Here is a 27,563-nt window from a genome sequence, read left to right on the forward strand (position 1 = left end):
AAGACTGTAAAGGATGGAAGGTTTGAGTAGTATAATGACATATGGATGCTGGAAATCAGGACATCAGGGAACATTTTCCTCGTGAATTTGTGATCTCAGTCGGTAGTGTTAAGAGTTCTTCGATACAACATGATATTCATTCAGTAAATTATGGTCCTGTTTTAAGTAAAACAGATGATAAAACAGGATATGACTTAGGCTACTTTGTGCTGAAAAAGCTGCTACCTCAACAACCTACCAATCAGAACAGAGGATAGGAAGATGTTTCCATGACACTGTATACATTTAGATACCATTAACTTGTGTTTGGTTGTTGACCCTTCAGTGTGTTTTCAGTTCATGAAAGTTAGTCAAAATGTCTTGTTCAGAAGTCAGCAATACTGATAAACACTCAGATGGCAGCTGTTCATCTTCTCAGGTGAGTACATTGTGGTTTGAGCCTGTTTATCCTCAGCAAAAAATTCACATCCAAGTTAATATCACAGCTAATATGAATCATAGATGCACCATGCTAAACAAGCTAGCATTAGCATCAGCAGATGACAGTGTTTGCTGCTACTATGTTAACAGTATAGGTTGGTAACTTGTGTTAACGCGATGCCAGCTGTTCGGTACAAGCCTGATAAAAAGCTAAATTTAACCAAAGTTAAGCTAACTGCATTTTTTGTGTGTGTTTCTGGCACATTTCCTCTTGGCTTACTAGCCTTATTCAGGCTCCAAAAAAACAAGACAGTGACGGTTCAAGTTGAGAGTTGAGACTTTAAAGACAACGAGTGGTGTCAAGGAGGCTACGGCCATCTATTATATAAAGTATATGGCTAGCCACCAGTTTATATTCCACTTGGAAAGTAGATGCTAGCAAGTTAGCTTAGCTTTCTAGCATTATCACTGATTTTAAGTAGATGCTACCACAATGTGCTTGTTAAGATGTGACTTATTGACCTTCTTTGACTCATTTTCAGGGTTCAAGCCTGTATTTTGTCATACTGCGCTGCTTGGTCTTTTTTGACTGAATACATTTAAGGTAATTCCACCTTTATAAGATGAGATGAAAAAAGATGAGATAAACCATTATTAATCTCACAGTGGGGGAATTTGCAGTAGCAACATTACAAAGAATATCAGTACGAGCAATAAAAAAATGAAGAAGAAAAATACATATATAATGTTGATGTTATTTCTATATGAAGAAAGTTAGATATTGAACAGATTTCTCTGAAGGTGGAAAATAATCGCAAGGGGTTAGTTTATACACTACCGTTCAAAAATTTGGGGTCACTTAGAAATGTCCTTATATCCTTTTGAAAGAATAGCAGTTTTTTTTTTTTTTAATGAAGATAACATTAAATTAATCAGAAACACAGTCTAGACATTGTTAATGTGGTAATTGACTATTCTAGCTGGAAACAGCTGATTTTTAATGGAATATCTCCATAGGCATACAGAGGCACATTTCCAGCAACCATCACTCCTGTGTTCTAATGCTACATTGTGTTAGCTAATGGTGTTGAAAGGCTAATTGATGATTAGAAAACCCTTGTGCAATTATGTTAGCACGTGAATAAAAATATGAATTTTCATGGAAAACATGAAATTGTCTGGGTGACCCCAAACTTTTGAACGGTAGTATATGTAAAAATAAAATTGATATTGCACAGATTCTCTTATATGTAGAAAACATTGGTGTTTTGCTTCTGTCACATATTTCTCACTGTGGGCTGATTTTTCACTGCAATATAAAGTCCTGCACCTCCATGGAAACAGCAGAAGTATGACTAGAAGTATAGAGAACTGCAGTTGAGAATATTATTGCTAACTTTACACTGATGCCCTGAGATAGACCATTTTTACTATGCGTGACACAGACCAACAAATGATAAAAACTATTTAATTTACAAAAGTAAAAAAAGAAAGTGTTACCACTAAGAAAAATACAAACTATTGTCAATCATTAACCCTTAATGGTTGCATCAAAACTGTTTTACACATTTTGAGAGCCAAGGACGTGTCTTGAGAAGTGTAGAACAGTGCACACGACTAAAGTTGAGCAGCGATTGTGGTGTTTTACTAAACAGTCTGCAGCACCACAGTGTGAATTTCTGCAGGGTTTGAGGTTGTTGACTCAACTGTGTGTGCTTGTGGTTTTGGCAGTACTGCACAGACTGACGTGTGCAGCCACTTTGAACCAAAGCAGCTGGTACTCTTTTACTGGGGCTGAAGGTTTTTTGTGGGTATTTAAACTCACAGCAATTTATAATGAGTAAAACTGTGAAACTATACAGGAGGATGTGCTGGAATGAACTTGTCTTCAACTCTTTTTCCACTTCCTCTGAACCTCCTGTGCTTTTTCGTTACAGTATTGATCACCATAGTGTGTAGTGGCATCAGTGTTCATGTAAACGGGCCCATGAGGCTAAGCCGTCACGCTGTGGCTCTGTTGCTGACATGAAGGAGATTTACTGCACAGTGTGTTACTCACCATCAGCTCTCCTTAGCAGCTGACTGTATTGATCTGATTGTCAGCCTCCACAGCCAGTGACTGTAATTTCCACTTAGTACTTGTTATGTAGTTTTTTGTGTACTACTTACAGTGTTCTAATATATTGTACGCAAAAAGGTGAGGTTACAAATTTATTGAAAATAGATAAATAATGCGCTACTGCAACAATTGTTATTATGCATTAATTGAAAAAGATAATGAATCTGAGCAGAAATGCCAAACGGCTCCTTTCTCTGGCTTCTCAAGTCAGAAGATGCGCTGTTTATACACTGCCCGTCCAAAAAAAAGCCACACACTGTAATATTTCGCTGGACCACCTTTAGCTCTGAGAACAACACACATTCGCCGTGGCATCATTTCGATAACCTTTTGCAAAGTCTCAGCATTAATTTCTGGCTAGAGCTGCATCAGTTTTCTGCGAAGATCTTGCACTGATGATGGGAGAGTCGGACTGCCACACAAAGTCTTCTCCAGAACATCCCAAAGATTCTCAGTTGGGCTGAGGTCTGGACTCTGTGGAGGCCCATCCTTGTGTGAAAATAATGTCTCATGCTCCTTGATCCATTCATTCACAATGTGAGCCCCATGAATCCTGGCATCGTTATCTTGGAACATGCCCATGCCATCAGGGAAGAAAAACTCCGTTGATGGAAAGACCTGGTCATTCAGTATATTCAGGTAGTCAGCTGACCTCATTCTTTGGAAGCATAATGTTGCTGAACCTGACCAACCACAGATCATAACTCTAACACCCACTGACCTGTAGGCGCTAGCCATGATGAGTGCATCACTTCATCTGCCTCTCTTCTTATCCTGATGTGCCCATCACTTTGAAACAGGGTAAATCTGGACTCATCAGACCATATGACCGACCACATTTGTTTCTCAAAGACAATGGTTCACCACTATCCTCCTAGGTTTTAATAATAATGCATTGGATGGTTCTTAACCCGATTTTAGTAGTTTCAGAAATCTCCTTAGTTGTTTTCTTTGCTTGAAGCAGACCAATAATTTGACCCTTCTGAAACAGATTAAGACCCTTTCCATGACCACAGGATATGTCTTCTGACATGGTTGTTTAAGAAATGAGAAACTCCTCGCTGCATCAGCTAGGGTTAAATAAGTTGTCAGCTGAAACATATTCATCACTGCAGTAATTATCAAATAGAAGTCTCTTACCTGTTTGTGTAGTTAAATCCAGGTGGCGACTTTTGTTTTGGACAGGCAGTGTATTTGTCATTTATAATAATAAATGAAGTTGGATTTCGGGGCGTCTGAGCTGCTGGTAAGAAAAAAACAAGCAAAAATTGTGGGATTCCGGGAATTTGTGATAGTGTGACTTTTCCCTTTTTTGATACTCCACAAACCAAACGTAGGCCTCTGAATCAATAGACTGAGTAATAAGTTGTAATTGTAGCCTGAAGTCTGGTACAGAGATGTGTGTAAATAGAACTGCACAGTCCTAAAATAGGTGTGCATTGTTGTCAGCTGATGGGATTGTGCGCAATCCCATGCTATTCTCAGCTTGGTGCTTTGCTTCCTGATTTACTCCCACAAGACAGTTAATCCTCCTAAGCAGCTTGTTAACTCTGGCAGTAAGTCCTATAACGTAAACGCCCTGACTCATCCTTGGACTGGGTTCGTTGCAACATTTGCCAACAGGTGTTACAGTGCTGGAAACAATGGTGGCTCCATCTGCTATAGATGCTTGATTATTTATATGTTTACAATTTTGACAAACTTTTTCACTCTACTCTGCTCATGAACTGTAGGAAGATGTTTCACCATGCTGAATGTATCTTCCAAAATTTTCCGCTGTAAACTGTTTGAGCCATACTGTATTTATTTTATTGATCCAGTAGGTTTTATTTTCTTCTCAGTCTGTCTTGTCATTTCCTCTCTGCTCTGTAGAAACACTGCCTGCAGTTCAGCTGGAAACTCTCTGAAGTTTTGACTTTTCATCGCCCCTGAGTCAGTCATGGAATATTAGTTGTGCAGAGTTTTGCATTTTTTGTTTTTTACAGAATCTTTTGCAGAGTGTTTATTTTTGGTGAATTTTTAAATGGGATTTTGGTGAAGTATCATAATTATAAGCCCAGATTGGTTAATTTTCCTGACAAATCTTCACGTCTCAGACGATACATTTAAGAACCTTCAGAGAATTGATGATTTGACAAATCTTTCTGCTTTTATTAAACCATTCTCTCCAACAAACACAACAGCATCTATTTTTCTGCAGACATGGAATGAAAGATTAGAACGACATAGTGTGAAGTTTGTATGTCTCAGGTTGTCTAATTTGAGAGAACTGATGATTGCAGTGTTTTGATTTATTACTCTGCCGAGGAAGCCTCTGCGAAATTATGTGACAATCGGTGTTGGTTTGTCTGTCTGTCTGTTATCAACATTACTTAAAAACAGACTAATGGATTTGGACGAAATTTTCAGGGAAGGTCAGAAATGACACAAGGACCAAGTGATTAAATTTTGGCAGTGATGCGACTTATAGTCTGGATCCACAGATTTGTTAAGGATTTCTGTATCATTGCGAGATGGCAGCACGGCGTCACTCTAAGTATGACTACAAGTGAACACTACATCAGCTGCTGATGATCACATGATTGTAATTCTACTACTGGACCACGAATTGTTAAAAGATTTTATCCATTGGAAATCTTACAAGCAGCCTTGGCGGAGTACTGCGCTTTCTGAGTGCTTTTCTTTTTTATGAGGTGACCCTCTGAACTTAATGCACTACTGCAACAATTGTTATTATGCATTAATTGAAAAAGATAATGAATCTGAGCAGAAATGCCAAACGGCTCCTTTCTCTGGCTTCTCAAGTCAGAAGATGCGCTGTTTATACACTGCCCGTCCAAAAAAAAGCCACACACTGTAATATTTCGCTGGACCACCTTTAGCTCTGAGAACAACACACATTCGCCGTGGCATCATTTCGATAACCTTTTGCAAAGTCTCAGCATTAATTTCTGGCTAGAGTTGCATCAGTTTTCTGCGAAGATCTTGCACTGATGATGGGAGAGTCGGACTGCCACACAAAGTCTTCTCCAGAACATCCCAAAGATTCTCAGTTGGGCTGAGGTCTGGACTCTGTGGAGGCCCATCCTTGTGTGAAAATAATGTCTCATGCTCCTTGATCCATTCATTCACAATGTGAGCCCCATGAATCCTGGCATCGTTATCTTGGAACATGCCCATGCCATCAGGGAAGAAAAACTCCGTTGATGGAAAGACCTGGTCATTCAGTATATTCAAGTAGTCAGCTGACCTCATTCTTTGGAAGCATAATGTTGCTGAACCTGACCAACCACAGATCATAACTCTAACACCCACTGACCTGTAGGCGCTAGCCATGATGAGTGCATCACTTCATCTGCCTCTCTTCTTATCCTGATGTGCCCATCACTTTGAAACAGGGTAAATCTGGACTCATCAGACCATATGACCGACCACATTTGTTTCTCAAAGACAATGGTTCACCACTATCCTCCTAGGTTTTAATAATAATGCATTGGACGGTTCTTAACCCGATTTTAGTAGTTTCAGAAATCTCCTTAGTTGTTTTCTTTGCTTGAAGCAGACCAATAATTTGACCCTTCTGAAACAGATTAAGACCCTTTCCATGACCACAGGATATGTCTTCTGACATGGTTGTTTAAGAAATGAGAAACTCCTCGCTGCATCAGCTAGGGTTAAATAAGTTGTCAGCTGAAACATATTCATCACTGCAGTAATTATCAAATAGAAGTCTCTTACCTGTTTGTGTAGTTAAATCCAGGTGGCGACTTTTGTTTTGGACAGGCAGTGTATTTGTCATTTATAATAATAAATGAAGTTGGATTTCGGGGCGTCTGAGCTGCTGGTAAGAAAAAAACAAGCAAAAATTGTGGGATTCCGGGAATTTGTGATAGTGTGATTTTTCCCTTTTTTTGATACTCCACAAACCAAACGTAGGCCTCTGAATCAATAGACTGAGTAATAAGTTGTAATTGTAGCCTGAAGTCTGGTACAGAGATGTGTGTAAATAGAACTGCACAGTTCTAAAATAGGTGTGCATTGTTGTCAGCTGATGGGATTGTGCGCAATCCCATGCTATTCTCAGCTTGGTGCTTTGCTTCCTGATTTACTCCCACAAGACCGTTAATCCTCCTAAGCAGCTTGTTAACTCTGGCAGTAAGTCCTATAACGTAAACGCCCTGACTCATCCTTGGACTGGGTTCGTTGCAGTTTTTGGCCTCGTGTTTCCCCATTCACACCCACAGAAGCGATTAGATGCTGTGAGAGTTTAGACACTTGTGCTTTGCAATGACAAAGCTGTAAAATCTACAACCTCAGGAGCTGCTTCAGACGGCTGCAGTCAGCAACCAGTGAAAATACAGGGGAGATTTTATCAGCAAGCATCTACAAGCATTTCCTGGGCGTTACCTGCTCCTGGCTCAATTTCACTTCAATCTTCAGTCTTGCACCTCTGTGGAAACAGAACAACCATGAAGGAGAGAGAACTCAGAAATGTCTTGTTTCTGTATGACTCAGTTATAGTGTTATAAATCATAACAAAAGAAAAAAGTTGAATGTCTTTCATTAGTTATGAAAAAAAACCTAAAAACAGAATCAACATGTGCAACATTTGCCAACAGGTGTTACAGTGCTGGAAACAATGGTGGCTCCATCTGCTATAGATGCTTGATTATTTATATGTTTACAATTTTGACAAACTTTTTCACTCTACTCTGCTCATGAACTGTAGGAAGATGTTTCACCATGCTGAATGTATCTTCCAAAATTTTCCGCTGTAAACTGTTTGAGCCATACTGTATTTATTTTATTGATCCAGTAGGTTTTATTTTCTTCTCAGTCTGTCTTGTCATTTCCTCTCTGCTCTGTAGAAACACTGCCTGCAGTTCAGCTGGAAACTCTCTGAAGTTTTGACTTTTCATCGCCCCTGAGTCAGTCATGGAATATTAGTTGTGCAGAGTTTTGCATTTTTTGTTTTTTACAGAATCTTTTGCAGAGTGTTTATTTTTGGTGAATTTTTAAATGGGATTTTGGTGAAGTATCATAATTATAAGCCCAGATTGGTTAATTTTCCTGACAAATCTTCACGTCTCAGACGATACATTTAAGAACCTTCAGAGAACTGATGATTTGACAAATCTTTCTGCTTTTATTAAACCATTCTCTCCAACAAACACAACAGCATCTATTTTTCTGCAGACATGGAATGAAAGATTAGAACGACATAGTGTGAAGTTTGTATGTCTCAGGTTGTCTAATTTGAGAGAACTGATGATTGCAGTGTTTTGATTTATTACTCTGCCGAGGAAGCCTCTGCGAAATTATGTGACAATCGGTGTTGGTTTGTCTGTCTGTCTGTTATCAACATTACTTAAAAACAGACTAATGGATTTGGACGAAATTTTCAGGGAAGGTCAGAAATGACACAAGGACCAAGTGATTAAATTTTGGCAGTGATGCGACTTATAGTCTGGATCCACAGATTTGTTAAGTATTTCTGTATCATTGCGAGATGGCAGCACGGCGTCACTCTAAGTATGACTACAAGTGAACACTACGACGATCACACGATTGCGATCCTACTACAAATCCACTTCGGACTTATCTGTCGGAAATGATACAAGGAACAACTGATTAAATTGTGGGGGTGTTTCCGAGTCCCATCAATTCCTGCCGCCCGCTGCATATTTAGGTCACGCGATTGTGTATCCGTACATAACGCACACATGCATAACACACGCCTGTGCTCAGCTCATTTTGTTTGTGCAGCCACAGTCTATGTTACTGTGATTTCTGCCATGAATTTGTCAAGATTTCAGTCGTCTGAAATGATACAATGACTGAGCAGCCTTGGAGGAGTACTGCGCTCTCTGAGTGCTTTTCTTGTTTTTATTTTTGTCCAGCTGGATTACAAAAGACTTGCTTAAGGAGTTTAGAATTTTGCTCTTATTTGATGCTCACCCTGAATCATTTCTACTTAACTATCACTGTTGTTGCTTATAGTAGTCAAACTCTAAAAAATAATTTTTACTTCAACAACAAAAAAAGATAACCCAACAGTTTGTATCAATCTTTTTGAATTATGAAAACTTAAGTGAAATTATGTTCAACTATACTGACTATTGGCCTGTGCACACAGATGTGGAAACCATGAATTGGCCTTTAAGGGGAATTATCTTACCTGTGCAATCCAAGATATTTATATTTTTCAGTCTTATTGTCCAGGCATGCTGAGATAGAGGAGATTATGTCAAATCCTCAGCTCAAGATGAAAAAAAATCAAGTTATCATGCTAATTTATGACAACTGGAATTTAGTTTAAAATCAACTAATGAGAGCTGCCAAACAGAAGCACTCAAGTGTGGCTGGTATGATTTCAATAGAACATAAGGCTACATATTTCCTGTAATCAATGCTGATTTCATGACAAAGGCCGAAATACAAGGGCAAGAGACTGCCCTCTGGGTCAACTGGCTTCTGAACTATGCTTGATTGCTGGAGTGAGTTGAGAAAATCCGTCTCAGCTACTCAGCTGCAAAGTCAGTATTAGCTTAGCTTAGCATAACAACTGGAAACAAGGGGAAATACTATCCTGCTGCAGCTCCCAGTGCAAAACAACAATACAAATGTCTACAAACAACAGTTTGTTGCTTTAGTGAGAGTGACAGGTTGAATGGTTAAACTACAGCCACACCACATACCCCGTCCTAAGCCCTCGCAGAGTTTATATAAAGATTAAACACATGAGATAAAAAGCTCTGAGGTTTAATGTTCTTGGAGGTGTATTTCTTAGCATTTTGAACAGAGCCAGGCAAGCTGTTTCTCCCTGTTTCCAGTCTTAATGCTACCCCAAGCTAATCAAATTCTGACTTTGGGTCTGTATGAGAGTATTACATTACTGTAAACCTTGCATGTTTCTCTTGGGCAGATTAGGGTAGAGTTTGGAACCTTGAAAACCAAAACAATGACCTAAAAGACACTAAAACAATGCATAATTCTTTGGTCACTGCAATTTGGTCACTGCAAGTGACAACTGTCAAGGAACGCGGCGGAGTTATGTGACGATCGGCATTAGTTTGTCTGTCTGTCTGTTTCTTAGCAACATTACTCAAAAACGGATTAACGGATTTTGATAAAATTTTCAGGGAAGGTCAGAAATGACTCAAGGACCAAGTAATTAGATTTTGGCAGTGATGTGGCTTAAAATCTGGATCCACAGATTTGTTAAAGATTTCTGTATCATTGTGAGATAGCGGCATGGCGTCACTGTAACTGTGATTACATGTGAACACTACATCAGCTGCCTGCTGATGATCACATGATTGTGATCCTACTACAAATCGACCGCTGCGGACCACAAATTTTTTAAAGATTTCATCCGTCGGAAACCATACAATGACTGAGCAGCCTTGGTGGAGCACTGTGCTCTCTGAGTGCTTTTCTTGTGATACATGTAGTGGCATTATTGTTAATATGTAAAAATATTTTTGTGGATACTCTGTGTAGCTCTGTGAACATTTTAGCATCATTATGTTCTTTGTCTCCCATAGTATCTTTTTCAGTCACAAGCAACTATTTTCAAGGAAAAGTTTTTAAAAGTGACTGTACACAACCTGCACCTGAATACAGGTGCAGACACTTCTCTCAGTGGTTAGTGGTGACCAAAAACAGAGCCAAAAACGAGTGAAAATGTTGGACTTAAATTCATCTGGTGCACACTAACAGCACTCCAGGTGAAAGATAATTTGTAAATAGGCAGGTGTTTGTAAACACGTTGGCCTTTATGTGTCAGCATGTGACTGTTTTCAGCTATGTAAGGTTGACCTGGCACACTTCGTCCTCTCCTTATTTAACACCATCAGGTCTGAACTGGACTTACCCCAGTTTCTTCAACTGAAGACAGAGACTACATAACATTCACCAGCCTACATACCTCCTCCACACAGACAACCAGACACACACTCAGCCTCCTCATGTTACACACTTATTTTATTACCGTGTTTTCACTTTGTGCCCACTGGAATTTCCACCGCTTGCAAAATGCCAGAGCAGAACTTGGCACACTCGAGAAAGTTTTCAGAATCAGGAAGCAAGTGTGTTTCATAATGTGTGTAACGGATTTCTGGCTGAGTTGGTCAGCTGTGATGACAGCAGATATGATGATTCTGAAACTACTGATACTGTGTGTTGTTAAAGCCATGGACTTGAAACCCATGTACTTTGACCAAACCAGAGCTTGATTGGAACAGTAAAAGCAAATCACAGGCATTTGAAACACAACTTTGCACTAAGTTAGACCTGATTAGGGCCAAAAGGAGCTCAAGTTCAGATAAACCCAGTTTTCTTCAGTACAAAGTGTGATGACTGGGTTCACCAGATATGTTACAGTTCACCAGCAGTAATAGGGCGTGAACATTGTAACAGCAATGTTTTTAATAGAAAACAACAGCTGAACGTCTCTCAACTGGAATTCTGTTGAGATTCTGTTTCTTGAAGGGAATAAAATTAGGATAATTCCTGCACAAAGGTTTTCCTGTCACGTAGAAAAGACAAGTGTTGAAAACTAAGACGACACATCACCACTGTTGTCCACAATCTGAGGACAGAAACAGGCCAACAGAATAAACTGACAGAATAAGAACTGGACACTATCAGAGGAAAACCTGAAAGACTCTCAAACAAACTCTAAATGGTGCAAATAGGTTTAATTAAGGTGATTTGTCCAAACTTATTATATTTGTTATATAAAACATCTCAAAAGCAATGATGCTTCTCCATTTCACAGTCAGAGGCTACATTCACCAGTGTTCAAATATGACTACATTAAAAATGGTTTTAGCTAGAAGATGTGCCTGGTCAAAATGTAGGTTAAAATAAGACTTGTTGTGATTAGCCACCGATCCCACATGGTGATGTACACTCTTGAAACTTTGCCCAAAGTGCTCTTTTTGAAACTTTCTCAGGTGAATGATATGAAACTAGATAAAGAACAGATTAAACAGCTGCAGTTTTGCTGCTGAAACTTTTATATATCCCATGATATTGATGCTCAATGTTGGTTATAGAAAAAATATGCTGAGCAAAAATAAGATTTTGACTTTAGATTGTGGCACCTGGAGTGGATATAAAAAAGATCTGGCTGCAGTTTTCAATAGAACTCATATGTGTTTTTCAGAACCCAAAAATTAATGCATCAGCCTCCTGTACTTATAAAACTATTCAGCTTAAAAATTAACAGAGGAAAGAACAAAATTCTAATTCATCTGTACATCTTTCAGGGGCCTGTAACTTAAATATTTATACGGTGAAGGTAAAATTTCCCATTAGTTAATTAAGGCTATTACTGATAGTTTTTTCATGGATTGACCCCACAGACATAGATGTATTTTATTTCTTTCCAGTAGGCCCTAGAGCATACTGTTGTGTTTTCAGATGTCATCTGTGACTATGATCTGATGGAGCAATGCAGCATTAATCACATCTTGTGTTACTATGATTGTTCTTTAAACTACACTACCGTTCAAAAGTTTGGGGTCACCCAGACAATTTCATGTTTTCCATAAAAACTCACACTTTTATTCATGTGCTAACATAACTGCACAAGGGTTTTCTATTCATCAATCAGCCTTTCAACACCATTAGCTAACACAATGTAGCATTAGAACACAGGAGTGATGGTTGCTGGAAATGTTCCTCTGTACCCCTACGGAGATATTCCATTAAAAATCAGCTGTTTCGAGTCAGAATGGTCATTTACCACATTAGCAATGTCTAGACTGTATTTCTGATTCATTTAATGTTATCTTCATTGAAAAAAATGCTTTTCTTTCAAAAATAAGAACATTTCTAAGTGACCCCAAACCTTTGAACGGTAGTGGGCACATACTGACACTGAATCCCTTTCACTGCTTTTTAAAGTTAGATTTTTTTGAGCGACTACAGTTTCATAATTTGTTTAAGACATCTTATCAAGTTCTTGGTGTATTATCTCTCACCTGTATGTCAGTGAAACAGTGTCAGCCACTGGCACCCACATTCATTTGCATGTACACGAGACAAACATCACTCACCCTCACCGAAACATTGCTTCATCATACAACTAAAGGGCAGAAGCTCCACCTTCAAGCAGATAAAGAGTCTTTTCTCTGGCTCATGCAATAATGTGACACTAGCTGGTTAAAACTAATGTTTTTTAAGCTTTGTCCAGAAATGAGCAACAGCATATTGAAGCTACAGTTGAAACTATTTGCAGCTATCCAGATTTAATAATTGTTAAATATTCATGATATATACAAACATTCTCCTCTCCAATGTGAGGATTTGCTGCTTTTCTAGGTTTTATATTCTGACCGTGAGGTAAATCAGACCTCTAGATGTCTGAGCAGTAAGGCACATGTTTGTTTTCCACAGCCTGTAGTGCAATCCTCATATATTATCACGTTATATGAGTATTGATCAGAGTGTCTCTGTAAGTGGAAGCTTGTGTTGACAGGATGCAGCAACCCCAGTGGAGTAGATCTTCAGCATTTAAAATGATGTGTGGTGAGATTGATGTTTGATTATCGCTGTTGCTTACATACGAGCTGAAACACACTTTTCACTGGCTGAGGAGAAGAATGACATTTTCTAAATTTTGATCTGAAACTTGTACAGAAATAATGACAACAGTTGTAGATAAACAATATGATGGAGGATAATGAAACGTGTGCTAAACCTAGTAAATAATAATAATAGTCATAGTTGTCTGCAGGTAAACAGCAGCTTTGTGGTGTTTTGTTCAACTTTTTTGATGTGTCATGTTTCAGATACTGACTGTCTCGACTGGCCGCCCTCAGAATCAGCATAATCAGATTGTGTAGCATTTGTTTTTATCTCTCTGTCCATGTTGGCAATGGATCAGATATTGCACTGTGCTCACATGATGACATCAAAACAACTCTGTTAATAACATAAAATGACAACAAAGAGATGCCAAATAACCACAAATAGATGCTCAACAAGCACAAAGAAACACTAGACAGCCACAAAGAGACACAAATTGACCACAGAGACACAAAATGACACCAGTGGGACATATAGAACAACCACAAGTAGATGCAAAACAATCACAAGGAAAGACTAAATAACTACAAAAAGACATTATACAAGCACAAGAGACACAAAATGACAATAAATAGACATAAAACAACCACTAGTAGATGCAAAGCAATCACAACAAAGACAAAATAACTACAAAAAGACTCTATACAACCACAAAGAGAGACAAAATGACACAACATTAGGAGTGTGCCTGGTAATAACCTATTAGTGCTGTCTGAATTTCTAAATGATGCCGAAATGACAGAGTGTTGTAAATACATATGTAGTAGTTGTTGCCGCTGCCAGAGTTCAGCCTGTTGCAAAGCCACTTTCTTAATGTGTATCTGTTGTCTATGTAGTTTGGTGCTGTTGTAGAAATGATGATGGTACAAAAATGGAAAAAAAGAATTAGCTCAACTGCACTGTGGTCTGATGGGAGGAAGCTTCTTCTGTAATTTCCTGTCTGTGGTCGCCCCTGGGACAAGTTACTGAGCTGAATTAGCTGCTTCAGTGTTAGTGTGGATGCAGATGCAGCTGAGAGACTGAAGGTTTTGCTGCAGCAACAGATCAAACAAACATCTGTTTCTTTTAAAATATGTTGGTAAGTTTGCTCTGAGAGTGAGGTAATGGATGGAGCCGCTGATTGTTGCTTCTAATTAATGCCTGTGTTTCTCCAACAGGGCATGGGAGCTTCGTGCTCCTCGGCAGTGCCTCCTGAGCGAGCAGCCCCCAGCTCAGGAATGTACAAGCTGGAGATTGAGCTGAAGAGGGGACACAACCTGGCCGTCAGAGACAGAGGAGGTGCAGTCCTGTCTTTCTGCTCTCTCCTGTTCTCTTTTATGGATCCATGACAGCTTTGTTTGTCTCTACAGGAACCAGTGATCCCTATGTGAAGTTCAAGCTCGGGGGTAAAGAGGTGTTCAGAAGCAAAACCATCCACAAAAACCTCAACCCTGTGTGGGAAGAGAAGACAACGTTAACATTGGACAGTCTGAGTGAGCCGCTGTATGCCAAGGTAAAGACCTGGACGCACTCAAAGAGCTTTTCCATATGAATTCTTAATGAACAGAAGAGTCCGTTGATGCTCTCCTGTAGGTGTTTGACTACGACTTTGGCCTTCAGGATGACTTCATGGGTTCTGCTTTTCTTTACCTGGAGTCTCTGGAGCAGCAGAGGTTGGTCATGTTTCCCTTTTACAAACACACCAACTCATAATAATACAGTGGAATACTGTGTATAGTCTTTTGTATATAATGAAGCTACTAAAAGGTAACTTCACAGTAATGAAGCCACACACATATTAGATATCCAGAATACAAAATCTTCATGTTCATGACTTGCATCTGTTCCTTTTTTTGTGTGTTTGTTTTTCGTCTCTTTGGTTAAAGTCATATCTTGGTAGTCATTTTATGCCAGTCTGTGCCTATTTTGTGTCTCTGTGGCTTTTTTTTGTGTGTTTATTTTTCATTTGTTTGTGATATCCTGTGTCTTATAGTGGAAAACAAAATAAAAATTAATAATACAGAAAAACACAATAAACAAAAATTCTCAAAGTAATCTATGTATTATATAAAATATAACAAATGAAATGTAAAAACAATCATATCTATATCTAGGTAAAAAAGAATAGCACGAAAAATAAATAGATGAGCTAAAACAAGAGGTAAGGTAAAAACATAAAATACATTTAAAAAGATAATTAGAAAATATATTAGAATATTTAAAAAGGAAAGTAATTTTATTAATTGTATACAAGTAATCAGGTTAATTATGTAGTATGAACAATAAATATACATAGATGCATACATAGAAGAAATAGAAAATAATAAAAATATATTTAAAAATTTAAATACATTTTTAAAGTTTAAATAAAATACAAAAAATATCATTTGCAGGAAAACATTTTTTTTAAGGCAAGCTATACATTAATTAAGATAGCAAAATAATTTTGAAAAATTCTGAATAAAATAATTACATAAAGAAACATTTTTTAAAGGCTTAAAATAGAAATCTGAAATCTATTTAAAAATGACTGTTGACTGGCTCTAGGGTTAGTTGACGTAACACAGCATCATAGCATACAGAGTAAATAAAAAGATGAAGAAAAAACTAATAGTAAATGCATAGAGAAAAATATATTTTAAAAACTCTAAAATAAAAAACTGAAATGAAATTACACCAGTCTCAGGCATGACAGTGGAGTGCTTTGTATGCCCACCATCCACCCAGACCACCTCCTGACTCCAAGGCAGTTTTAACTAAACATCATTTGTTGGAGCAGCTCTGATTCCTACCTGTGTGTTGCAGAACAATACCTGTGACTCTGGTGCTGAAAGACCCTCAGTCTCCTGATGAGGACCTGGGCAGCCTGGAGCTGGCCGTCACCCTGACGCCTAAAGACAGCCCCATCGAGGAGCGACGAGACTCAACGGTATGTGATCATATATTCACTGTCTGTCACATTTAATATGACCTACTTACAGCGACACTACTGTGATGTCACTGTGAAGAAAAGTGAATTATTGCAGTCAGGATAAACCCTTCTTTCAAATATTCTGTATTTTATCTTACATAATTGTGTCAGACTAACCTGTAATATCTGCTTCTATCTTTGTGATATCTGGATATTTGTAGACATGCAACCAGTAGTGGGGGTCACAATTTGACACTGCTGTGTGCTTTTGTTGGCTGTATAATCCCTATTCTACACAACTGATCGAGCTGTCAGTAATGACCACATACAACCTTTTTATAGCATCAAATAACTAATCACTAACAAACCAATCACAAAAATAACCTCAGTTGACATAAAATTATTATGTCGGATTGCCAGAATTGTTTTGCATTTCTGCAGTGTATAGTTGGAATACATTAAATGTGACTTTTTAAAAGAAACTTGCTTGACTAAAAAATGAAATCATCTCATTTAACCTTCATCACAGTGTGTCGGTCAACTAATCTATTAATCAAATAATCAGCTTCATTTGTATATATACACTACCGTTCAAAAGTCTGGGGTCACTCAGGCAATTTCATGTTTTCTATGAAAACTCACACTTTTATTCATGTGCTAACATAATTACACAAGGCTTTTCTAATCATCAATTAGCCTTTCAACACCATTAGCTAACACAATGTAGCATTAGAACACAGGAGTGATGGTTGCTGGAAATGTTCCTCTGTACCCCTATGTAGATATTCCATTAAAAATCAGCCGTTTCCAGCTAGAATAGTCATTTACCGCATTAGCAGTGTCTAGACTGTATTTCTGATTCATTCAATGTTATCTTCATTGAAAAAGAACTGCACTTCTTTCAAAAATAAGAACATTTCTAAGTGACCCCAAACTTTTGAACGGTGGTGTATATATTTGTAAAGTCAATAAATAGTAAAACTGTCAAATAAATATGAATTGAGCTGTGCTATAAAGTGCCTTGAAATGATGATGATGTACAAATATCTCAAATTTAAACCTGAGTACAGTACTTTAATTAAAGTACTTAGATTATATTTCAGGTTTGTTTTCTTGCTGTAAAAATGGGTCTTTGTATTTGCTGCTGCAGCAGAATGAGGTTAAGACGTATCGGTGGAAGCCGTATGTGAAGAAAGTGAGTGTAGTGGTGATTAGACTCCTGTAGCTTCACCCTGATCAGCCCTTTATACTAGTCTAGTTAGGAGCTTCTTCCTTATCAGTGGCACTAGAGAGTAAATTAGTTTATTGCCATCTATTAGGCATTTATCAGGTGTCTTTGTGCTCTGTTAGACATCCGCAACACTTCCAGTTTTACCTCTGTTTACACACTTTTCTATTGAGTTTCCTGTTTGCTGTAGGGTTTCTTCAAAGGTTTGATCTGAGTTTTTTTATTCATTCATCTTGCTTCAGCACTCCTTATGAATAAAATAAAGGTCACGATGAATTATAGAAACTATTACAACATTTCCACTCACCACTACTCTCAGTACGAGATGAACTGGTTGAAATTAAAAGAAAGGATGAAATCAGGATTTTCATCCAGCAGCTCACTTCAAGTGAAATCAAACTCACAAAAGGTTGATTTATTTTCGGAACAAAAATAGTCCAAATGAAAGTAGCAGACACTGAAATAGTCTGAGTTTTAGTCCTAAAGTGCTCAGCAGCATCTTTTCTTTCTGTCCAATGCTTTGTAAATGCCCACATCTGTGAACCCTGTGTCCACAGATGTTACTAACACTGGAAAAAATGGATACTATACATATTTCACTACTGAAGTTCCTACAGTCTCTACAAACTTTTCACTCTACTCTGCACTCTGTGGACACGTACCATGCTGTTTCACACTATTTTACTTTTTTTAACCTGATTTAATGTTGTTTTTGATTCCCTCTGGGTGCATTCCATATCAAATTAAGCAAATCTGAAAAATGGTCCCACCAGATCCCCTCAGAATCAGCTGCTTTTTAATGTATTACAACTTCAGCGTATTTAATGAAGCCATGCAAACTTTAATCTATTGGAAAATTATTGTGGCACAAAAGGAATCTTGGCTAGAAGACGAGCCTGGTATCAAACTACAGGGAAAAATTAGGCATTTCATTTGCTTTAACTTGTTTCGACCAACCAGGTGATATGACCTTTGAAGGTTTATCCCAAAATGCACTTTTCAAAGTTTTCCCTGGTGAATTATCAGAAAAAATAAAAACAACCTCCAGGGTACTAAGGCTTGTTTCTGTTCCTCTATGCCACAGACAATAGACTAGTGCAGTTTTGCTGTTGAAACTATATGTCCCATTATATTGATATTAAAATTGTCTTAAAAAACCTTTACCTATCCAGCTTGAGCAAAGTGGTTCCTTAAATTTGAAGCAATTTGGGGACATTTTTGCATTTTATTTAGTGGTAGACAGCGGGGGGACTAGATTTTTTGGGAATTAACTGGAAGTTTTAGATCTCGTGATGAACCAGAACACATTTTGACAGTATTGGACATTTAATCTTCAAAACAATATTACAGTTTTTCTCAATTGATAAGACACTGTTCCTGAAAAATAGCACACATTTCCCAACACACTGCACACATTTTTTTTTTATTTCAACACAGTTCACAAAGCACTGCACACTTGTGTCAAAAGCGCACTTTATTGTCAAAATCTGAACTTTGTTTTCAAAATTAAGACATACGAAGCAAAAGTAGGACACTGCACTGCTAAATACAAAACACTCATCTCACTGTGTTTTCACAGTAAAAAAATGATGCAGTCCTCAAAATGACAACATAATCACAAATGCATCCTATAAGTGACTCAGAGGGGGCCATTGCAGTGCCTGACTGTACATTATAAAATAAAAATAATGCTAGACAATAAATACAGCACTGTATTGTACACAGTACAGTATGCAAATATTTACACCACGTCTGCATCAATTCTTTCAGCCTGGTCAGACCACAGGACCTCATCAATAATAATAATAATAATAATAATAATAATAATAATAATTATGGATCAGATTTATGTAGCGCTTTTCTATTAAGGCATACTCAAAGCGTGTACAATGGATCATTATTCGTTCACTCACATTCTCACTCTGGTGGTGGAAAACTACATTTGTAGCCACAGCTGCCCTGGGGCAGATTGACAGAAGTGTGGCTGCCAATCCACACCCACGGCTCCTCTGACCACCACCAACATTCATACGCATTCATACACCAGTGTGAGTAGCAGCACTGGAGACCAGGTGGGTAAAGTGTCTTGCCCAACGACACAACAGCACATGACTAGGACAGAGCGGAAACTGAACCGCCGACCCTTCGATCATTGGACGGCCCGCTCTACCACCTGAGCCATAGCCGCCCCATCAACATCACAAGCTATGTTTTCTCTGGAAAGAAGGACCTAGTGTGTCTGATCCAGCCCTGACATGCATCAACAGAAACATCACCACATGCCAAGACCACTGATTGCAAAAGATTTTCCCTGAGTATGGCTGCCTCTCATATACCTTCCACCTCCATGTAGAGAAGAGTTCTTCTATAGGATTCAGAAAGGGAGAATATGGCGGCAGAAAAACCACGATAATTTGGGGGTTCATATTGAACTATTCCCGAATCAATAGTCCTCTATGCAAACTAACATTGTCCCAGATGTATTCATGTGTATCATCAGAATCCAACTGAAAAACTCTCTGGAACAAGTGCACACAAAACAAAGAAAAAGTCAGTCATGTAAACTTTCTATAATTTTACTAACACTTGTGAAGCAGAATTATACATTAAATTTTTTACAGTATTCTCAGAACATTTCTGACTGCTTGTATTGTTACAGTATAGACATGTCACTGAAGTGACAAACAACATTTACATACATGTAAATTAAACCACAATAAACCTGAAACCATTTACTTTATGCACCATCCTTACCACCTGCTGACCTTAACAACAGATTGTATTCTGAACAGCTAATTCTGCTTCCCAGCAGGTTTTATAGTGTGCACTTCATTGGCAAAAGTGTTTTCAGTTTTGACCTGTTGTGTATTAATTGTGACAGCAGTGTAAGAACAGTGTCCCAATCCTGCCTCCTAGTGTTCACTTTTTGAAAAATGTGTGCCATTAGTGAAAAAGTGTGTTCAAATGAGCAAAAATCGTGTTCAGTCTTTTGCAAAAAGAGTGCAAGAGTTTTGGAAACTGTGTGCAAACCATGAATAGTGTTCAAAATTTGGACAGCAGTGTCCTGTTTTTGAGAAATGTGTGCAGTCAGTTGGTGGCTGTGTGCAGTGAATGGAATTTAGTGTCTTATCAGTTGAGAAAAACTGTAATATGCAGGCTATACTAATATAAATATAGATTATAGCCACTTTAATCAAAAATATTCTATACTAATTAAATTTCACAATTTTTGTACATATCTAGCTGCACTTACAGTTTCTGCTCAGTTTCCTTGGTTATGATGATAGAATGGATTCCAAATGTATCCTGAGCTCTAAGATTTTAAGCACAACATGTCTCGTTCATGTTTTATTCAGTGTATAAATTAATAATAGGCCAAGTCTTAGTCTGAGCTGCAGCTCCGCTCAGAGAGATAAATAAGAGATAAAAAGATGGAGAAATGAAGATGTGGGAAACAAATACCAACAGAAGAATCAACACACTGAATCAGGCGTCTCAGATTGATCAAAGTCTCATTAAAGCTAATGAGCACACCAGAGAGGCAGTAGTAATGAATGCTGAGTACTGGTGGAGAGCATTTTTCACTCTCAGAATCTATTTTGGGGTGCTTTATTCATGAGGTTTAATTGAAGTAGGGCACATCCCCCATATCACGTTTTAGCTCCTAGTAGTCAGAATTAAACCTGTCCTATAGCGTCCTCTAGTGGCTTAGAAATGACGGTATGTTGATTAAAGGAAAGAAGGTTCTGACTGCTTTCTTTTTCTTTTATTAACCCTCTGAACTCCAAACAATTTCTGAGCATTTCTTTGCTCCTCTCACATTTTTCCTCACTGTAGAGTAAATTTTCACTGCAATATAAAGTCCTGCACCTCTATGGAAACAGCACCATTGCAATACAACAGTTAGAATGACCTAAATCATAAGCAATTTTTTTAAAAGTACTTGTTTTACAAAACATACATACACTACCATTCAAAAGTTTGGGGTCACTCAGGCAATTTCATATTTTACATGAAAACTCACAATTTTATTCATGTGCTAACATAATTGCACAAGGGTTTTCTAATCATCAGTTAGTCTTTCAACACCATTAGCTAACACAATGTAGCATTAGAACACAGGAGTGATGGTTGCTGGAAATGTTCCTCTGTACCTCTATGTAGATATTCCATTAAAAATCAGCCGTTTGCAGCTAGAATAGTCATTTACTACATGAACAATGTCTAGACTGTATTTCTGATTCATTTAATGTTATCTTCATTGAAAAAATTGCTTTTCTTTCAAAAATAAGGACATTTCTAAGTGACCCCAAACTTTCAAATATGTTTTACTTTCCACTCAGTCTCTCTTATTGTTTCTTTTCCACTCTGTGTACACACAGCCTGCAGTACAATTGAAAACTCTGACTTTTTTGTCACATGATTGTTGGTACAGAATGACTCAAACCTTGACCAAAATGACCCAAAGATTGTCCAGAATCACTTGCAATTTGTTCTAAAAAAAACCTCAAACTTTGTCCAGAATGACTTCCAAGAAATGTCCGAAATGAACTCAAATGTTTCCAAAATTGCCAAAAATTGTCAGATATTACTCAAAATTGGTTCAAAACGACCCAAAAGCTGTCCAATATGAGTCAAACTTTGTCTAGAAATACTCAAAATTTGTATTCACATTAGTGTGTTTCCACAATCAAATTCTTTATGCTCTGTGTAAACGCAGACCTGCAGGTTACCTGAAAATGTGTCTGACTGTCACAGCTGAGTCAGTCAGGACTCCACAGTTGCATCGAGGAGCACAGAATTTTATGTTTTGTACGCAATTTGTCTTGTGCAGTGGTTTAGTTATGAAGACATTTTAAACACAGACATGACAAATAAAGTGCTATTGATGAAATATCCTGGTTTTAAGCTTAGTTTTGCTTAATTGTAGCCACAAACATTTAGCACGCCTCACATGATACATTCACAAATCGTCTGATGGTTGAAAGTCTGTTTTTACAGCTCCTGGCTGATGAATGGTGTCATTTTGCCAAATTTTTTTCAAGATAACCTGCCTTTCAAACCTGTCGATAGGATTTGGGGTTCAGAGGGCTAAAATGCAGACATGTAGCAGCCCTGTAGTTACAGTGTTTCCCACCTAGCAGGAGTGAGTTGAAATAATGTATTTTAATGTATATTCAGACTATGCTGCTCAGGAGGTCCTGGAAACGGTCCACTAAGGTAAATAACCATCATCATCATCATCATCATCATCGCCGTCGTCTGTGTGTGCAGTCGCAGCTTTTCATTAACGTCCTGATGCCGTCATGTTCATCACTGCTCAGTTTATCGCGTCTGTATTTCGGAAACCACTTTTCCATCTTGTGTCAAAATTGTTGTTCCAGTACACGCTGTAAGATCCTTAAATGTTGTTTTCATGTGTTGTTGCTTCTGTCATTTCTATTCACTGACCTCAAACAGGACTCTGCTCTTCAAACCAGACTAACATGATGTTATCAGGCTAAACTCATCAAGTAACTTCCTCAAATACATGTTTTATTATTGTCAATGAATCCCATTAAAAGTGTAAAAAAAATATGTTTTTAAAAATGATTTGCAAGGCACATTCAAAAACAACAAGAGTTTAACCAAAGTGTAGTACAAATTAAATAGCTGGAGGAGGACTTGGCTCTACATTGCTTCCAGATATAGTTTTAGATTGGTTTAAGACTGCTTTTGTACTGGATTTTAGACTGCTTTTGAATGTGGTTTTGGGTTTGTTTACAGTGGTTTTGAATAAGTTTAAGATAGATTTTGGACATGGTCTTGGAATGATCTTAGACTAGTTTTGTGCTAGTTTTAAACTGGTTTTGGACTCAATCTTGGGGTTTATTTTAGACTGGGTTTGTACTTGACTTTAGACTAGACTTGGACATGATTTTAGATTGGTTTCAGACTGCTTTTGTACCTTGTTTTAGACCGCTTTTGAACTTGGTCCTCGGCTGGTTTTCCACTTGTTCTAGACTGGTTTTAGACTTGGTTTTTGAATGCTGTTAGGTTTTGTCTTACGCTGATTTTAGATTAGTTTTAATTGGTTTTGAACTAGGTTTTAGGCTGACTTTAGACATGTTTAAGATTTGTTAAATTTGCCTGGACCAATTTAGGACTTGATTTTAGATTGCTTTAATACTTGGTCTTGGGCTGGTTTTAGGCTTTAGGCTGTTGGACTAGTTTGGACTAGTTTTTAGGGTGGTTATAGACAACTTAAAACTTGGTTTTGGACTGGTCTTGGACTTGGTTCAGGGTTTTTTTTGAGTACTGTTATACTAGCTTTTGGACTTGGCTGTGGGCTGGTACAAAGAGTAAAACGTTATACCACAAGTAGAGATTAAATCATGGTGTCAAGCTTTACTTGAATCAAATAAGAAGAGTTGGGTCTTCAGCAGAGACAGTTCTTACATAGGATAGCGTTACTTTTTAACCGACAACTGAATAAGGAAAGTATGAATTTACCTTGATACTTTCCTTATTCAGTTGTCGGTTAAAAAGTAACACTATCCTATAATAAGAAACGACAAAATGAACATAATCCAACAGTTCTTACATGAAAAGGTACACAGCTCCATCACCTGTTTTTGTTCCTGGATCACAGAACATCCAATAGCATATGGTTCCTCATTGCTCTAACCAGAGTGTGATGATGAGAGAGTTATGCTAAATGAAGAAGATCACTGCAGAGTTTTTTTTGTGTGTGTGTGTTTGTTCATTTCAACGACATGAAGTCAAAGGGTCAAGGCAGTCAGCCAAAAGGTCCACTAACAGTAAATGCTGTAATGAGTGTTTACATTGAATTTTTATTGGGCAGACAGATTTGTATATCGTCTGCAAAACAATGAAAAGGAACCTTATGCTTCTTCAAAGCCAACTATGACCGTTTCCTAGTATTGTGTGCATATCAGAGCCTGATGAATGTTATTCCTCTGTGCCTCAGAGCTCCATTGTTGTCCAGAAAACACACATCATCCTACTGCAGCAAATACTCACTGTACCATCAGCTGTGGATGAATTTGCCACTGAAAATAGTCCCACATTAATGCACTATATTTATTTTTTTGAAATTAATAAAATATGCAGTGGCCAATTGTTCTATTGAACTGCAGAGCCTCTTTTTAAAATTAAATTATGTATTTGTGAGTTTTATTTTTAAAAAAAGTTTTTGAGCTAAGAGCAACAGAGTAGAGAAGTCACACAACACATTGTTGGTTTGGGTCATTTGATACAATTTGTTGACAATTTATTGCTCTAAGGACACCACTTAGAAGGCAGATTTTAAACAACTTCTTTAACAAATAATCCAACTATTGATTCATTGTTGAAATTAATCAAATACAGCAGACTTTTTTCAATATGCTGATAACACTGTGTCTGTTAGGTGTTGCTATGTTTTGGAATTTTTTTTGACCTGATAACAGACAGAAACTTTAGTTAAATTCATCTGTTTTTGTTCGATTTCAACTCTGGATAGCTATACTATAGATATAGAACTTTATTTTGACAAATTAATTCTTACAACGTAAGTCAACATTTTTTTGTTTTCCTTTGAGGAACATGAATCCAAGCTTTAGTTAAATCATCACCCTTTACATGAAGAAGAGCAGAGCCCTGCATTATGTCCTTTTTCCTGCCATCTGATGAATACATTTCAGTGTGTGTGTGGTGTGTGTGTGTGTGTGTTTGTGGACCAGAACCAGCAGTCAATACGTCTCTCAGAGCTGCATCGAAAGTCCCAGCTCTGGCGAGGGATTGTCAGCATTGCGCTAATTGAGGGTCGAAACCTCATCCCCATGGACGACAACGGTCTGAGCGACCCGTACGTCAAGTTCAGACTGGGACCACAGAAGTACAAGAGCAAGGTACATTAGCTGTATGTTTGCTGTTTGACACTATCATGTCTGGTTCATCTTGAAGTAATGAGATGTGTGTGTTTGAGCAGACAGTGCCAAAGACCTTGAGTCCTCAGTGGAGGGAGCAGTTTGACCTGCATCTATATGAAGAGACTGGAGGGGTGCTGGAGATCACAGTGTGGGACAGAGACACCGGCAGGAGAGACGACTTCATTGGACGGTCAGTCGGTCTTTGTGTGCTGGGTACATCTTGTATTTAGTGCTCCTTGTCAGAGATTCTTCACACCTCCTGAACACTGTTCTTCCAAAAATGTATTCTATCATTTAGAGTTTTAATAACGGTGGTGCAGTGCAGGAATGTTTAATTTTCAAGCGCTGTATTCCTAAAAGGCTGTGCAGTAGCTCAGTGGTTAGCACTGTTGCCTTGCAGGGAGAAGATCCCTGGTTCATGTCCTGGCCTGGGATCTTTCTGCATGGAGTTGCATGTTCTCCCTGTCTCTTTTACTGAGTTCTCCAGCTTTCTCCCACAGTCCAAAAACATGCTGAGGTTAATTGATGATTCTAAATTGTCCGTAGGTGTGAATGTGAGTGTGTTTGTTTGTCTTTGTATGTAGCCCTGTGATAGACTGGTGACCTGTCCAGGGTGTCCCTAAGTCAGCTGGGATAGACTCCACTATAACACATATAGCTCTTTTTAATGCATATTCTTAGCTTGATCTTCTACACAAAGTATCTCCTTTGTGTTCTACAGTGCTTCTAATTAGATGTTTAACATTAAACGAGATTGCAGATCATTTTCACTGAAATGATGTGGTTCTGTGGGATAAGGATTTTTGAAAATCACTCAGTTTTGATTAAAAGTGTAGTCGTTGAGCTCAGTGTGTGTGCTGTGTTTGTGGTCCAGCTGCCAGTTGGACCTCTCCACTCTGTCCAAGGAGCAGACTCATCACCTGGAGCTGCCGCTGGAGGAGTCCCGGGGCTTCGTGGTGCTGCTGGTCACATTGACCGCCTCGGCTGCCGTCTCCATCGCCGACCTCTCCGTCACGCCGCTGGACGACCCACAGGAGCGCAGGGAGATACTGAAACGATACGTAAGCAGAAGTCTGATTACTATCCAGATGGAATATCTACAAAATTTAAAACCAGGATAATTCTTTGTGCCCACTCTCATTCTCCAGGGCGTGTTGAAGTCACTCTCCAACCTAAAAGATGTGGGCATCGTGCAGGTGAAGGTGATGAGAGCAGAAGGACTCATGGCTGCAGATGTAAATGGTGATGACAAAGTTGGATTTTCTGCTGTCTCTTGCTCATCATACTTGTACTTTGCTGTGATTCAGTATACAGCAACTGTCAATCTAATGTTATGCATTTTAACTGGGTTGCTCTCTCAGGTAAAAGCGACCCGTTCTGTGTGCTGGAACTGAATAACGACAGGCTGCAGACACATACTGTTTACAAGAACCTCAATCCAGAGTGGAACAAAGTCTTCACCTTGTGAGTCAACATTTCTCTGTCTCCATGTTTTGGTAAAGAAAATAGCAGAGCAGAATTAACTACCTAAACCCCAAAACCTTAAAAATCGTTAACATGACGTCATTTACCAGCCAGAGACTTTAAAAACAGAAAGAATGATCAGATTTTCAGTCCTTGAACAGATCATAATGTAGTCTTTCATTGGAAAAATGAACAAATCTGAGCTTAAAATCATGATGTTTCTTTCAATTCATACATTACATACATACACAGTTCATTCAAATTCAGAGAATCTCAGACAGAGTAAAATGAAACATACTGGATCAATAAAATAAATACAGCATGACTCTAAAACAGTACACAGAGGAGCAAGTTGTCAACAGATTGTTTCAAGTGACATTCAGCAGTGGAATATTTATCTAGAGTTGATTTACAGAGTAGTGTGAAAAGGTTTATAGAATTTGTAAAAATGTAAACAGTAAAGTATCTGTAGTGTAGAGCCACTGTTTATTTCCAGTGTTGGTAGCACATGTGGGCTCTTGGAAAAATGTTGTACATGTTGATTCTGTTGATAGTTTTTTTTTTCCCGTTTTTGCAATATAAATAATCCAAGTAATTCAACTTTCATTTTTATTTTCTTAATGATTTGTATAACTGTATCATATTCCACAGTAGACGTTTTCTCTCTTCTTCTAGCCACCGTTGTTCTGTTTCCTTAGAGGTGGAGGACTTTAGATTTACAGTGAAAAATGAGCCCACAGTGAGGAAAAATGTTAAAGCAGCAAAAAATAAATCAAAAACGCCACGAAAAAGCTCATTTGGAGGAAGAAGTGGCTAGTCTCTCCATCCATCCATCCATTATCTATACACCGCTTAATCCTCACTAGGGTCGCGGGGGGGGGCTGGAGTCTATCCCAGCTGACTCAGGTGAAGGCAGGGGACACCCTAGAC

General features: G+C 38.2%; 1 protein-coding gene across 7 annotated transcripts in view; it reads left to right on the forward strand.

Moving 5' to 3' along the window:
- mctp1b (multiple C2 domains, transmembrane 1b) overlaps positions 1-27,563 on the forward strand; it is a 56,534-nt gene that overhangs the window by 19,697 nt on the left and 9,274 nt on the right. For 4 of the 7 annotated variants that reach the window (XM_055019395.1, XM_055019396.1, XM_035940827.2 and 1 more), the window contains exons 2-12: positions 14,296-14,416; positions 14,488-14,630; positions 14,711-14,790; positions 15,923-16,046; positions 17,179-17,223; positions 22,438-22,476; positions 24,981-25,148; positions 25,229-25,359; positions 26,044-26,230; positions 26,318-26,411; positions 26,531-26,633. In XM_055019395.1, the coding sequence (XP_054875370.1) occupies positions 14,296-14,416; positions 14,488-14,630; positions 14,711-14,790; positions 15,923-16,046; positions 17,179-17,223; positions 22,438-22,476; positions 24,981-25,148; positions 25,229-25,359; positions 26,044-26,230; positions 26,318-26,411; positions 26,531-26,633 (1,235 nt within the window). Of the gene's footprint in view, positions 1-13,931; positions 14,217-14,295; positions 14,417-14,487; positions 14,631-14,710; positions 14,791-15,922; positions 16,047-17,178; positions 17,224-22,437; positions 22,477-24,980; positions 25,149-25,228; positions 25,360-26,043; positions 26,231-26,317; positions 26,412-26,530; positions 26,634-27,563 lie in introns of those variants that run through there. The other 3 variants (XM_055019398.1, XM_023293914.3, XM_023293916.3) reach the window with 3 other exon arrangements.

The sequence above is a fragment of the Amphiprion ocellaris genome, chromosome 17 (assembly GCF_022539595.1).
Source record: "Amphiprion ocellaris isolate individual 3 ecotype Okinawa chromosome 17, ASM2253959v1, whole genome shotgun sequence".
NCBI lineage: Eukaryota > Metazoa > Chordata > Actinopteri > Pomacentridae > Amphiprion > Amphiprion ocellaris.